Source organism: Ciona intestinalis, unplaced genomic scaffold (assembly GCF_000224145.3).
Source record: "Ciona intestinalis unplaced genomic scaffold, KH HT000141.2, whole genome shotgun sequence".
In the NCBI taxonomy this organism is placed as follows: Eukaryota; Metazoa; Chordata; class Ascidiacea; order Phlebobranchia; family Cionidae; genus Ciona; species Ciona intestinalis.
This window is the reverse complement of record NW_004190463.2, coordinates 107,684-122,124: the sequence shown is the minus strand read 5'-3', so window position 1 is coordinate 122,124 and position 14,441 is coordinate 107,684. Positions and strand designations below refer to the sequence as shown.

General features: G+C 38.2%; 1 protein-coding gene and 1 long non-coding RNA gene across 2 annotated transcripts in view; both read left to right on the top strand.

The window, feature by feature from the left end:
* Positions 1–1,213: 1,213 nt before the first annotated feature.
* Positions 1,214–5,225, top strand: opsin3 (retinal G-protein-coupled receptor). The gene is given in 7 exon segments (NM_001032468.1): positions 1,214–1,305; positions 1,842–2,026; positions 2,672–2,771; positions 3,095–3,248; positions 3,611–3,722; positions 4,178–4,297; positions 4,756–5,225. Coding segments are annotated over 7 exon segments (864 nt in total). The 5' UTR covers positions 1,214–1,256; the 3' UTR covers positions 4,900–5,225.
* A 677-nt stretch (positions 5,226–5,902) lies between these two features.
* LOC108950400 overlaps positions 5,903–14,441 on the top strand; it is a 34,804-nt gene continuing 26,265 nt past the window's right edge. Inside the window, exon 1 of the long non-coding RNA XR_003396924.1 lies at positions 5,903–5,978. This is a non-coding gene — a long non-coding RNA (uncharacterized LOC108950400). The remainder of the gene's footprint in view (positions 5,979–14,441) is intronic.

Sequence of the window (14,441 nt, the reverse complement as noted above, 5' to 3'; positions counted from 1 at the left end):
CTTAAGAAATCATCAACAAAGTTACATACGTGGTAACTCGTAAGTAGGCACCATGCATATAGTAGGGTGGGGGAAGATGGGACACTTTTAGCCCTGAATACCCAAATATCCTGATCGTGTTTTAAACAATTAACAACGGTCCATGGGAGTCGTGAGGATACGGTTTTATAATTCATTGACTATTCTTCGTTTACTGCCATATAGGACGAGAAAATAGAATAAAAAGGTGTCCCATCTTCCTCCACCCTACTATATGAAACAGAACACCTGTGTTATAACGACTGTTGATAACCCGCTGTAGCATTGACTGGGAAAAATATAAACAACTTCCGGCTAAATGACGTCAGCAGATCTATCGTCAAAGAAATTGACTAAAAATATTTTCACGATTTACGTCATTGTAATAAAGTTTTTACACGAGCAGCATATAAACCTTGCACTCTTGAACCTCATGGAGTTAGTTTGTATTGGCAATATCCAATTCGGTAGTAAACAAAGAACTATCAAAGAATTATAGAACCGTATTTCCTCACGACTTCCATAGACTGTTCCTAATTGTTTAAAACACGACCCGGATGATATTAGGATATTGTAAATATAAAACTTGTTTTGTCGGCGCCGTAGCACAGTTGGTTGGAACCCCTGCCTCTAACCTAGAGGTAATGAGTTCAAGGCTTGCCGCTGCTACCATTGTGAGAGTATGTCATTGGGCAAGACAGTTATCGATAGTTGCCCCAACCCAGTGGCTATCAGCCACATAAAAAAAGAAAAAATCCACAAAGTAACGTGCTTGGTAACTCGTAAGCTGGCGCGAGGTGTATGGACATGCGTGTTACTACGACTGTCGTTTTCCGCCCACGCGAGGATACAGTAAGTTACATTCATTCATACATTTACATCGGAATTTTCTATTTTTTCAAACACGACGTTTCGACTTTCAATTATATCCCCTTCATCAGGTCGTCTTATATTCAATGCAAAGCAACGATGTGTTTTTCAAGTGCTTTGAATTTTAATTAAAAATCCAAGCATGGAATATTTTATATCCGATTATTCTGGTGGCTTACACGCGATTAATCTGCCCTAATCCAACTCTGTGTCTTTGTCATTCCGTAATTCACGCTGCGTTTTCCCAGATTAATTTTCCTTTTGACCTGGTTTAACCGCGTGTGGCCGCGACTCCATTTAAGAATCGACGCGTCTCGGTTCCAAGTCACATTCCACTTCGCTGTTCGTGGAGAAGACACATTTTCAAGATGGAAGTTAATGACAAGCGAGTGTACGGTGTGCTTATGGGTTTGCTTGGTAAGTCAATTTTTGCTTTAATTTATAAGCTGTTGGTACCTAATAACTTTTATTTTCCTTTTCGATTACGGCAGCAAAAATTTAGAAATATTTTAAAAGAAAAGTTGTATAGGATGCAGCGACAAAACAAGAGTTGTTAAAATACGTTTACAGTTAAATTTACAACTAATTGGAAGAAAACAAGCGTGGTCGCTACACGTAGGTGTAGTGATAGCTTTAAATGACGTTATCATGTCCAAAACTTATTAAGCTTTAAATAATATTATTTTTTATTAAACATTGCTTTATATTTATATATGCTGTTCATAGTAATATGCCGAAGCGACAGATTTTATATTTAATTATCTCAGCATATGCTCATTACTTATGCCTCGAGATTGAATTATATATTTTATTAATATTCTGTTGAATTTAATATATTCATAGAATTATATTAATATTATTCTGTTCAAGGCATAAAGCTGAAAATAACCAAGTTCAAAAAATGCTTCATCCTTTTTTAAACTACTCGATATTTGAAACAAATTTCCTCACAGGTTTACTAACCATCACCGGCTACAGTTTGCTTTTCGTAATCTTTGCTAAGCGTCCCGATCTGAAAAAGAAGAACAAATTTCTGCTCTCTCTTGCAACCAGCGACCTCCTGATCACCGTACATGTGTTTGCATCCACCATAGCTGCGTTCGCACCACAATGGCCGTTCGGTGACTTGGGGTGTCAGGTAGGGACCTAAATATCTTACTGACAGATATATGCAGGAAAATAATCACCCACAAAGACACATAAGTTGGTACGAGGTGTATGAAATATAACACTCGATTTCCATTGCCCAGCCACGCAAGGATAAATCAGTTTCATTTATTCATTTAATCAAATATAAAACGGTTTTAAAGCCTATGGCTTACAATGTTGTAACGTCGTCGCGTTCCTTGCACACGTTATATGATGTGATGTAATTATCGACCCGTGCCTATATTACATTGCATATGTTGTACACACATCTCTTCGTGAGTAAAACGTATCGACCGTTACATTGGCATGATGTGAATGAATGTAACTTGGTTATCTGTATGCTGTCGGGGTAACGGTAGTCATTATAATACGGATATTCTGTTTCATACACCTCGTGCCTGTTTACGAGTTACCATGATACGTAACTTTGTGGGCGATCGTCTTTCGGTATTGCTGTCAATTTAAACTTTAGTGAACACCAGGTCGGATCAATTAACGTTAGTATCTTGATCAAGGAAACATATACGGCAACAATGGTAGCAGCGTTAAGCCTCAAGATATCCCTAACTTAGACGCACACGTCTCAACTACTGTGCACCTATCATAGTTACAATAACCTACCACCCTTCAACAGGTCGATGCTTTCATAGGAATGGCCCCAACCTTCATCAGCATCGCGGGGGCAGCTCTCATTGCCAAGGACAAATATTACAGATTCTGCAAACCAAAAATGGGTACGAAGTTATTTTATTTTAAAGATATATTCACTGTTTACAATAAGGCTTTATTTATTGGAGCAGATTGCGCTTTTATCACAATGTGTTTTCGTTAGGAAAATGTCAGGTATTTGTAAATTATCAACCACAGTTTGTTAGTAGCGTTTATTGCCATATTAAAATTATTAAAATGTTCTTTTTGTCAACGCCATGAAATATAGCCTTAGCAACTGTGGACATGGGAGTGGCGACCATGGATAAGTCACTCAAGTTACCACTCAAAAAACCCTTGCTTACAATTAGCCATATAGCAAGTTACAACAACTTACTTTACCTCGCAGTCGGTAGGAACTACTCGTTTCACGTCTATTTAACATGGACCATGGGTATCATAGGAGGGGCTCTCCCTTTTATCGGTTTCGGGCGATATGGATTCGAAACTGATGACGTCACATGGCGAACTGGGTGTCTGTTGGACTTTAAATCTATATCGGCGTAAGTTTTATTATGTTGTCCATGGTTTATTATTGCTCTTAATGTTGTTTAATCGTAACATATTGACGGATATATTGCTTGTATGATGACGTAGCATATCGGTTATGGAGCTGGCTATTTATAGATCAAAGGTTACGGAATCAAGGCTCGTCGCTGCTACCATTGTTGGCGTATGTGTCTTTGGGCAAGACACTTAACGGCAATTGCTCCAACCCAGTGGTCACTAATGGGTTGTCCAAATTGTCATTCATTTAGAAAAGTTTTTAGTTGGCCATTGTGTATGCAACATAACACCCATATATGACTGTTGGCTTGGCAATCAATAGTTTCAACAAGTTAAAAAAGTTGTTTATTTTTGGCAGTAAATATAGTTTCTATATCATACTGATCTCAACCGTCTGGTTCGTTTGGCCGGTTTACAAACTCGTGTCCAGCTACATGAAAATATCAACGAAAATCAACAAATTTTACCCGGTAAGAAGTTGTATGAAGTAACATTTTTATGCGATATGTTGTGTGACGTCATGTTTATGTATGACGTCATGCCTATATATGACGTCATACCAAAATCAATACAACTATTTAATGAAAGTATTCAACGAATTATGCTACGACAACGTAACGTACCATCGATGAAAGAAGGCTGATATATTTAAATGCCACAGCATTTAGTGAATATATAGTATGGTGGGGGAAGACAGGACACCTGTTCATTCTATTTTCTCGTCCCATTTGGTAGTAAACAAAGAACATTCGAAGAATTATAAAACTTTAGCCTCACGACTCCCATAGACTGTTGTTAATTGTTTAAAACACGATCAGGACGTTTAATACTATTTAATAAGGATGTCCCGTCTTCCCCATTCTACTATAATTATAAAGTATTCGTCTTGATTTTGATTGAAAATTTATGGATTATTTTTTTTCAGCTTCTTTTTGTGGTCCCCGTTCAAATGGCAATTGGTTTGCTCCCTTACGCCATCTATGCGATGGTATCGATCACAATTGGTGTTTCAGCTGTCCCATATTTCTGTGTCGTCATCAACAACGTAAGTCGCATTCGTTTTATGAATAAATTAACTTTTTTAACCTCGCGGCGGAGCAACGATAGTCGTTATAACATGGGTGTTCTGTTCATACACCTTGTGTCTGTTCAGTTACCACGTATGTAACTTTTGAAAGTGTAACTATTGAATAGTAGTAATCGACACCTAAGTTTTCGTTATGTAACAATCGATGAATAAAAATCCTACGTGACTACAGTAGTCGTTAACAGTCATGTTGGCATTCTTTGTATATACAAATGGTATGTTGGAAACTCATATACAAACGATAACGTTTGCGTGTGTAGCAAATGTCCTATTGATTTACACAGCAATTACAGTATTGATGAATTGTTTCGTGAATTGTTTTGTCTCGTCTTGGATCTTCTGTTGTGACTCCCATTAGAGTTAAATTAGTTTTCAGCCATTTTTTTCTGTTTTAACTCAAACATTTTTATCAACAGCTTGCTGCAAAAGTATTTGTCGGGTCGAACCCATTCATTTACATTTATTTCGACCCCGAACTTCGTGAAAGCTGCAAGCAAATATTTTGCAGCCCACCAGCGCCAACTAACGACAAAATATCCGAAGATTCAAAAGATGAATAATATTTCTATAGAATGCATATCTTGTACATAGGTGTGTTATCATGAACGTATCCGCTGTTTAAAATAACTCTCCAGTTTTTAATGTCCAACTAGAAAGATTTGCAAAGTTCCATGATAGACCCCTAATATTCGCGTTAAATTTAACTTCGAAATAACCTGTAAAAAGTGGTATTTCTCAAACCAGAGATATTATGTTTTATCTATGGTCCATCTCACCCTTGTAAAGTAAACTGTGCTACATTGTAAACGCGCTAAAATATTTGTAAATGCTTTAGATTTAGCTCGTTGTAAAATTTGAGGAAATTATTAAAACAAATCTGGAGAAAGCATTGTGTTTAGTCAAATGTATAACACAAGTGTTTCATAAACCTTGTAAATCAATAAAGCTAATTAATAAATATAACTTGTTTATCGTCACGTGGCGGCGCAAAGGCAGTTGTTATAACAGGGGTGTTGTTTCATACACCGCGTGCTTGCTTACAAGTTACCACATGTGTGACTTTGTGGACGTTTTATTTTGAAAAATTCAGACGTCAATCATGCTGCAGCGTCGAGCTCCGAACCCGTTACCCTCAGTTTACGACGCGCGCGCCGTTAGCTGCAACAATCGTTTAGTGAATCACATTAGCATCACACGCTAATTGCCTTCGGTTACCACTGATTACTCAATTCCTCGGCGCATTTCATCTATCAGCTCGAACACGGGTGTTCTCCTCTTGCCTGGATCGTGTTTACTTGCGACTTGTTAGTTTGTTGTTTGATATCGGATGTGTGGTAAAGGCAGCAGAAGTTGTAGACAGTATTTAAATAAACGATCTCCTCTTAATAGGTGTATAAGGTATTTAACGCAAGGTGTTGACAGTAATTATACAAAACGGATCATTTGTTTTGTAGAGACTGATAGTATTGTTTTAGGCAAACATATTATGTCTCATACATTTCGTTATACTGTTCAAGACACGTACTTCTAGCACTGCTCTTATTTAGAAAAGTGTATAGAACTGCTTACCAATGTTACGATGGCCAGAAACAAAACAAGCGAGGTACAAATATGACGTTCAACTAGATCATTTCAAAAGGTTTGTGAAAGTTTGATGTTTTTGTTGATATGAAAACCCTTTATAAATGTATATGTTTAGATATTTAAACCATTTATCTTACCGTGATATATGGTACTGTGGGGAAAGATGGGACACCTTTAGCACATAATATCCAAATATTCTGATCGTGTTTTAAACAATTAACAACGGTCTATGGGAGTCGTGAGAATATAGTTTTAGACTTTTTTGAATGTTTTTTGTTTACTACCAAACGGGACAAGAAAAATGAGTGAAAAAGTGTCCCATCTTTTCCCACCCTACTATATGTGTTTAGCAACATATTATAAATCGACACCCGCACGTTATAATTCGGTGTATAAAATCATAACCTAAGTCTCGTTTATAATAAGACATACGTTTTAACTTGAACGTGAGCATGAGTTGTATAAATCCGCAGATGGTACTACGTATAAACTAGAACTTCTTGCCATAATGAATGAATGAATGTAACTTAATTTATCCTCGCGTGGCTGGAAAACGACAGTCGTTATAACACGGGTGTTCATACACCTCGTGCCAGCTTACGAGTAACTATGTATGTTACTTTGTGGGTGATACAAATCGAGTAACTTCTCCAGAAAATTTGTGTTGTGCATATAAATGTACCATGAGATTTGTAGTAAATGTGAGTGTGCTTTATACAGTAGGTTGGGGTAAAATGGTCTTTGTTTTATTATCTTTACTCGTCTCAGTTGATAGTTAACAAAGAATATTTACATGATTATATAACCGTCGCCCTACGACTATTAAAAGAGCGTTAATTGTTTACACGATTAGGAAATATGTTGCAAATGCAGGGAGGTTATAGCGTTGTTGTGTCTGGTGTGAACTGATTGAATATGAAATATCTTCATTCTATTGAACACCTAATAATTGCGAAAGTGATTTACCGTTGACAGCCATTAACGGCGTTTCGTCGCCGACAATTGCTTCTCACCTATGGGGGCGTAACCACAAATGATGAATGACGAACGTGGCAACAATAGTGTGGCGTCCGCCGTGGTTACGGGTGGCAACCTTTCCTTGGCACTCGGTTAGCAAGTGAAAATAAACATCCGATATAACAATGATTGGCGTGAATAGCGATCGGGAATTTTATTTCAAAATATAATCGCTGTTTTAAAAACTTCCCCAAACGAAGTTGCTTTACTGGAAAATGTTTATAAAAATTATGAATGGAATAAAAAATACAGCAAAAAACGTGTCAGCATACGATGAACCATTTACGGTAACGTCATGTTCAGGAGACTTGTAGTTCTTGAAATATTAAATTCTTGTGATAAGTGAATGTTATTAAACACACAAACGTTATGTTTCAAGGGCCGGCCAAATTTTCTTGGCTTAAATTTGCCCCAAATTTTCATTTTTCACCCCGAATCCTCTATTGCATTTTATACAATATACTTAATGCATGTAACACGAGCGTGACGAAATTTCTTCTACATGACTGAGTGTTAGGTATGAGATTCGAACCCACACCCCTATTTGCACACTGACCACCATTACATTATGGTTTGAACCATCGTGGTTGATTGACAGCCGCCCTGGTTTCCTTCGCTTTCCCTTCAACACTGGACAAGTTACAATAACCTTCACACGTCCGCTCGTGCGTGCTGCGTTCCGTTACGCTTCGTTTAGAACCCGCAGACGAGTCCTCTCCTCACTTTCCGATTCCTGACACGTGTCAGTGAAAACAAATCCAACGGAAATCGACCCACCGCTCGATTATAACTGACACGGATCGTCGTTATGAGATTAAACAAAGCGCTGATACAACAGCAATCCGTGTTGGGGTGTGTGCGGAAATGAAATTTATCAATCTGGTGGTTTTATTAAACTTAAAATTTGTACTGAACTAGATTGACACGAAATCCGCGTTTAAGTAAAAGTTAAATTGCTTCCGTTAGGTGTCGTGAGTGAGTTACTTTTCGCACAATATCGGGGAGCGCGTGGTTTGTTGTGAAACAAATTTTATCAAAAGATCGACCTCGCATATCATGTTTATCTCACAGCGGGGGTGGCCACCAAAACTTGTCGAACCGTCTTTACATCACAATCCGTAGCTTTGTGACATCACGAACTCCATTGTGACGTGGGCGGGTACGACACAATAATGATTGAAACCCAAAAAAGTGGGCGGGAAATTAGGATCTGGTTTCTACATCCAACGTGTAAGTAAGTCGCACGAATTCCAACCCAGAATTCGTACAAAAGTAACTGGGAAACATAAGGACAAACCAACCACGAGACTATAGGAATAAATGATTCCCACAAACCGTTATATAAACCGTACAACTTATCTATAATGGTTATAACTGTAATATCGTTTTTGCGTCTTATTCAGTTTGTGATGAAGAATTTTTAAGAAACGAAACCAAAGTAGAAATGTCATTATTGTGAACAGTACATAAGCAATTGTGTAACCAATCATTCAAAATATCAAGAACCCTAATTTTTATGGGAATTTTATGAAATGTCAGTATATTTTTGTTCCATTAGTTGCAGTTATGTGTCATGGAGTAGCGGGCAGCGATAAATCACGGAGTACCTTAAGTTTTCAATCTAATCTCAAAGGCGACTTCGATATTGCCGCGCCCCGCAGGCCCAGTACCTTGCGCCAGTGATGCCTTGATCTAAAATTATCCTCCGGTCGCTTATAGGTCGCATTGAATGTTAATATTTCATGGAAACACTGCTTTTCCTGCGGCCTGCTGTAATGGCAGCAGCATCATTACGGTGGGATCCGGTGGCCTCTGATATGAAACCAGATACGACAACGCTCGCTGACAGTTCTCTTGCGTTTACCTGTTACGTCATAATACCATCTCACTCAATAGAAGAGCTCGACGATTAATCGCTTTTTACCCCGAACGTCATTTGCAGAATACACGAGAACCGCTGCCGTAGCGGCGCCCTTAAATTGCTTTATTCGTAGAATAAGTCTACAAGACTACTGGGTCAAACTCACAGAAAAATTAAAAAACCTGCCAAAAAATTGATGGAGACAATCCTTTGCTGAGGTCGGTTATCGTTGAGCGACGCTTCGTCACCGGTTTATGTCGATTGGCCGCCTCACCACAATAGTGGTCTGTCTGCCGTTAATTGACAAGTTGTGTAAGTCTCTTGCTTGCCCCTCCTATTCACGGTATCTGGCATCAGAGAACCCGCTTCGGCCAGTGCGCGAAAAGCGAAGTAAATTCGTTACTTCCATTTCAAAGAATTTGTTCTGTAACGGTATATCCAGTCATGTGTTACGTCATAGTGAACGCTACACATCGCAACGTTTAGCTGTCAATCAAAACCATACGTTTGTAAATTTGTTCTGTGCGACCTACAGTGTTATATATGAGGAGATATTATAACGTCGAGTGTGACTAACCATCGATAATTTGACTTCGCGTTAGGGCAGGTGTCTTGCTTAGCTTCGGGCTAGCAAGTAATTTGATACTAACATACTGACCAACACTGTATGGGCTTGAAGTGAACGAATATTATTACTGCATACCGATGACTGTAGAAGGCGAAAACCTTTATTTTAACTTTGTATTTAACACATATAGTGGCGTGGGGGTAGACGGGACATCTTTAGCACATGTTATCTAAATATCCTGACCGTGTTTTAAACAATAGACAACGGTCTATGGGGGTCGTGAGGATACGGTTGTATAATTCTTAGAACGTTTTTTTGTTTTTACTACCCATTGGGACGAGAAAATAGAATGAAAGTTATCCCATCTTACCCCACCCTATTATATAATATACACAAGTATGAGAGTACTGCATATAACATATATTCATGTACGTTACTCGATGTTGACGTTCATAATGTCATTACTGATATTTGAAATAAATGTGTCGTCTCAAATCAGTTTAAACAAGGAAGCATAACGGAATTTATTTATCTCCTCGAAAACAATAGCGAAGATCAAATTAATCAATACAACAAATTGAGAAGAATTACCAGCAAAACGACCGTCATTAAAATACTATAAAAGTAAAAACAAACGACAAAAGAAAAACAGCGTGTTAAGTTAAAAATGCATTATTTAAATAGGCGTTTTTTATACATTGGTAGATTTTGCAAATCGAAAATTCTGCTTCAAATTTAACCCAGAAGCAGATTCGATTTTTACCCTCGTCTTTCTCAGCCATATCTCATTCATCGCTAATTAAGTGAAACCAAACACCTCGTGTCTAAATTTGTCAGTCATCCCGAGCTCGGATCGACCACGAAGCGACTTGTGGCTAAGGAGATGTCTCTTGATTAATTTACACCCATATTGTCGGTATTTAATAACACGTATCGTGTCAATCTATTCTATTAAGGGTCTATTAAGAAATATAATTTAAAATTCGCCTTCAGACAATACGCATCAAGCCTTACCATGTGGTGATGCGGGTCGTTACGTTTTGACGCAAAGTTATATCATCGCATGCCTACCCTTGATGGACTTATTGTTTACACCACTAACAAAGTAAAAGGTGAACTGGCTTGCCGTCTCTGCCCACAACTCACACTACGCGTGGCTGTGTTATTCCAACAGTAACTCAACCTTCATAAAGAACCAACATCCGACACTCTCACTACGAGTCGTGTATAGAGCTGGCGTAATGCGAAAATCTTATCCAAATAATCGTAGGTTGTTGTTTTACTTCCTCGTTCAGCCACAACAAACCAGTATATCGTGAAATATCTTCAGTTTTGCTTCCTATGCGCATCTTATGTTGTTACCCCTGTAATAAAACTGCAATGTGCAACATATATAGATTTATTTATTGAATGCGGCACCGAAGATAAAATTTATCAAAATAACGAAGAGAAATAAATTAGCAACCATACGACAGAAGTAAAGTATGGATAAAATAAATTTTGAAATCGATAAACAAGCGTGGCCGCTATATCCAACATACAATAAACTTACAGTAGGGTGGAGGAAGATGGGACACCTTTAAACTGTATTTTCTCGTCCTATTTATTAGTAAACAAAGAACATTCAAAGAATTATAAAAGTATATCCCCACGACTCCTTTAGACTGTTGTAAGTTGTTTTAAACATGATTAGGATATTTGGATATTATGTACTTAAGGTGTCCCATCTTCCCCCACTCCACTATATATATAGTGAGATGCGTTATAAAAGTACAAATTTGCCATTTACAAATAAATGTACCGAATAAATGTATTTATTTGTAACTCGTATGCCAGTGTCATAAGGAAATGCCAAAGTTATTCTAATGTTAAATTAATATTCAAATTGCTCAAACTTAAACACATTTGTTTACAAAAGTTGCATCGGTTTTAAATTTGCTGCTCTTTAATCGATCAGTTAGTTTGAAAATTCAGAATTTTTCGATGAAAGAATTTAAAGATTGCTGACTTTTTGACCGTGGGCACAGCATAAGATCGGAGGCTAAAGGAACAAATTGTTGCGGGAATAATTTGTTACACTTGCGAGGATCAGTTCGGGGTTGCTAATTTATCGTGCAATAATAAACAACTTTCCTGAACGTTGAACAATTGCGACGGCAATCTTGCTTCTGTTGTCTCATTGACAACGACAATTGATTCCCGAATCGACGCGCTCTGCGTCATAATACGGTCGATTGTTTAGTAATTTGCAAAATGCCTCGAACACACGCCCGTAAATCAAGTCCACGCGGGCCGTGAGACACGACAGTCCCTCAAACCACAGCGCGATAAGTTATAATTTAAGCGTCGATTCGTAATTTGCCAATTTTCGATTTAACGCTGATGGCTTTAACGCTGCTTTTACCCCGGATATACGCAAGCATTCTTACCACGTAGCTCGATCTACGTAGTGCGAACATTCTTTGCTATTTATGGAAAGTTGTAAAGCTGCGAAAACAACAAAAAAACATTCCGATCGAACCAAGTTGGATGCATTCGGTGACAAAACAAACCCGCATTGTGTTGATCACGTGGTCAAAACATCACGTGGTATAACAATATGTTTACCCCACCTAGTGATAAAACTTCAAGTTTTCTAGCAAAACCCCCCACCCCCCATTTCTCTAAACCAGGTGTTCGCGCATTAAACCACTTGGCAGCAAACTACAATTCGTGCTCGACATCCAAAATTCGTATTTGCGACGCGGTCTCGCATATAGGGCGATGCGTGAGACTTTAAAAGCGATGCTTGGTTTGGTAATTGTCTCGGTTGCCGCCGCCACGGTATACCCTGTCATCATACAAGCATCATGGCAGCGCTACCTCGATGTGAATTACTTCAAGTGCTGGGAGAATTGCTGAGGCTACAAGTTCACCACGTCACAATGGTGGTTGTTAACTAACACAAATTCTTGTTACGTAGACCTGTTTATTCAAGCGTAACTGCAGCATTGCTCTCTTTACTTTAATAGTAACATAAAAAATATAAAAGTCATCTTTTTTAAAATCTTTATTTTGACTTTATTTAATTTGATTCTTTCCTAGAATAGACCTGCATCTCATCATAGCCGTTTGCGTTTGAAAGCTTTTTGAAATACGAACATTCCAAACCACAAACACAGCTGCTGATCACATTTTTACTCCCGAAATTGTTTGATAGAAACCATAACCTTATAAACGCTAAACTTACGGTTTTACTTTAGTTTTCATTAATCTTTTGAACATGTATTTTTTGGTGGAAATTACACAGATCTGTTGTGTATTCGATGAGTAACCAAGTTGAAATTAACAAACTTCGAAAACGGTTTTCCCGAATTTGCGTAAGCGGGATTTTCACTTGGTTCTTCCCACGATATTCGCGGCAGCTGAAACGTCAGGCTTAACCCGTGGGCGTATATAATATAAGCAGAATAAATATTTTATGTGCTGGCTTACAATTTGCCAGTCGATCCTAGTCCTTTATAAGTTTGATTCGTTTTTTGAGATTCTGTCCTAAATTCGGGGAGATTTGCTTTTGCGTCAAAATCGTTCTTAGTATAAGATCTCTATTGTTAAGATAGATGAGAAATCGTGGCCTGCACGTCCAGCGCGATTTAACCGCGATAAACAATAAGATGAAAGCGAGAGACAGCGACACCGTGAACTTTTCGTCCCCGCTTACCAATAACTGATAAAAGCAAAGATGCGACGATAAGAACACGGCAGTGACCACTGCGCTAATGTTAAAACCTAATCTAACTTAAAGATGTTTCAGACCTTAAATTGGAAGCTCCATTTGGAGGGAAAGATTAAATCGGAGTATAAACAGAAGTTGCGTAGTAAATGGAATATTTAAACCATCAATTTAAGAATATTTTACAATTGTCCAAAATCTTGTGTCGCTAAAATGGCGGAATATCGCAGAGTCTTTAGTTATGGATGACCTTTGTCACTTCGCTCACAAACCACTATCCGTGCCCGGCTCAGAGGACGATCAAATAATGTGCAGTTTGAAGCTTTTTCCCAAACTAAGGCGGACATGATCAAAGACGAGAGGTTATCGTAGCGAGAGCAATGTCGTACGCTGGTAAACAATAAACACTCGAACCACAATTCTCTTTGTACCCAACGGCGAAAACTCTTAGCGAGAAGCGTCGACCTGGTTATCTTGCATTTGATCAGCAATGTGTCGCAGGCTTGGCTGAAACGCAGCGACAATTAGGTCTCCTTCCACAGCCCTGTAATTGCCCCGATACAGACAGGCGGTGCACGGCGTGTGTGTGTAGAAAGCCATTTCCACTGAAAGTTTTGTATGTTACTCGCGTGCGGAAAATTGATCTTTTATCGTTGTCGCCGAGCAACTTCGAGCGCGTTTAACGTTGTTCACGATCCTAACTATTAATAATGTAAGATATACGTTGTCGAATACGTGAGACACGAAACAAGCGAAAACAAAATGGATTCTTTGTTTTTAATTGGCTAACCAATTATGACATCATAGTTGATTCGGTTTGAGTTATTTAGGTTCAACAGCCACGATGTTTAACTAAAACTTTTTCTTACACCTTTTATCCATATCGTGTGTAACTGTCGTTTGCCAATTCTCTTTCTCTTTGTTGTTAATTTATTTGATTTTCGTTTTAAAGAATTATGATATCTAATCGCGAAAATATTGAATGTAATGGAAAACGATGAACTACCGCGAAATTGAAAGTTTCTTTAATTGTCGGTCCTCTATTTCGTCATATTTCTGACAAACGACGCCGATAAATTTAATTGTTTTATCGCATTGTACACGCTCTATTATGGGGTAACGGTCCCACGTCTGATGTATAGAACGGTAGTGACCGCTGTACCCGCGATAAACAAACTTCAATGATTTGAAACATCGAAGCGAAGGTTAAGCATTCAAAATATTTAAACGAGTTTCGAAAACCTTCCCTCTACATATGGTAAGTTGGGGAAGATGGGACACCTTTTAACTCTATTTTCTCGTCCCACTTGGTAGTAAACAAAGAATATTCAAATAATTATAAAACTGTATCCCAACGACT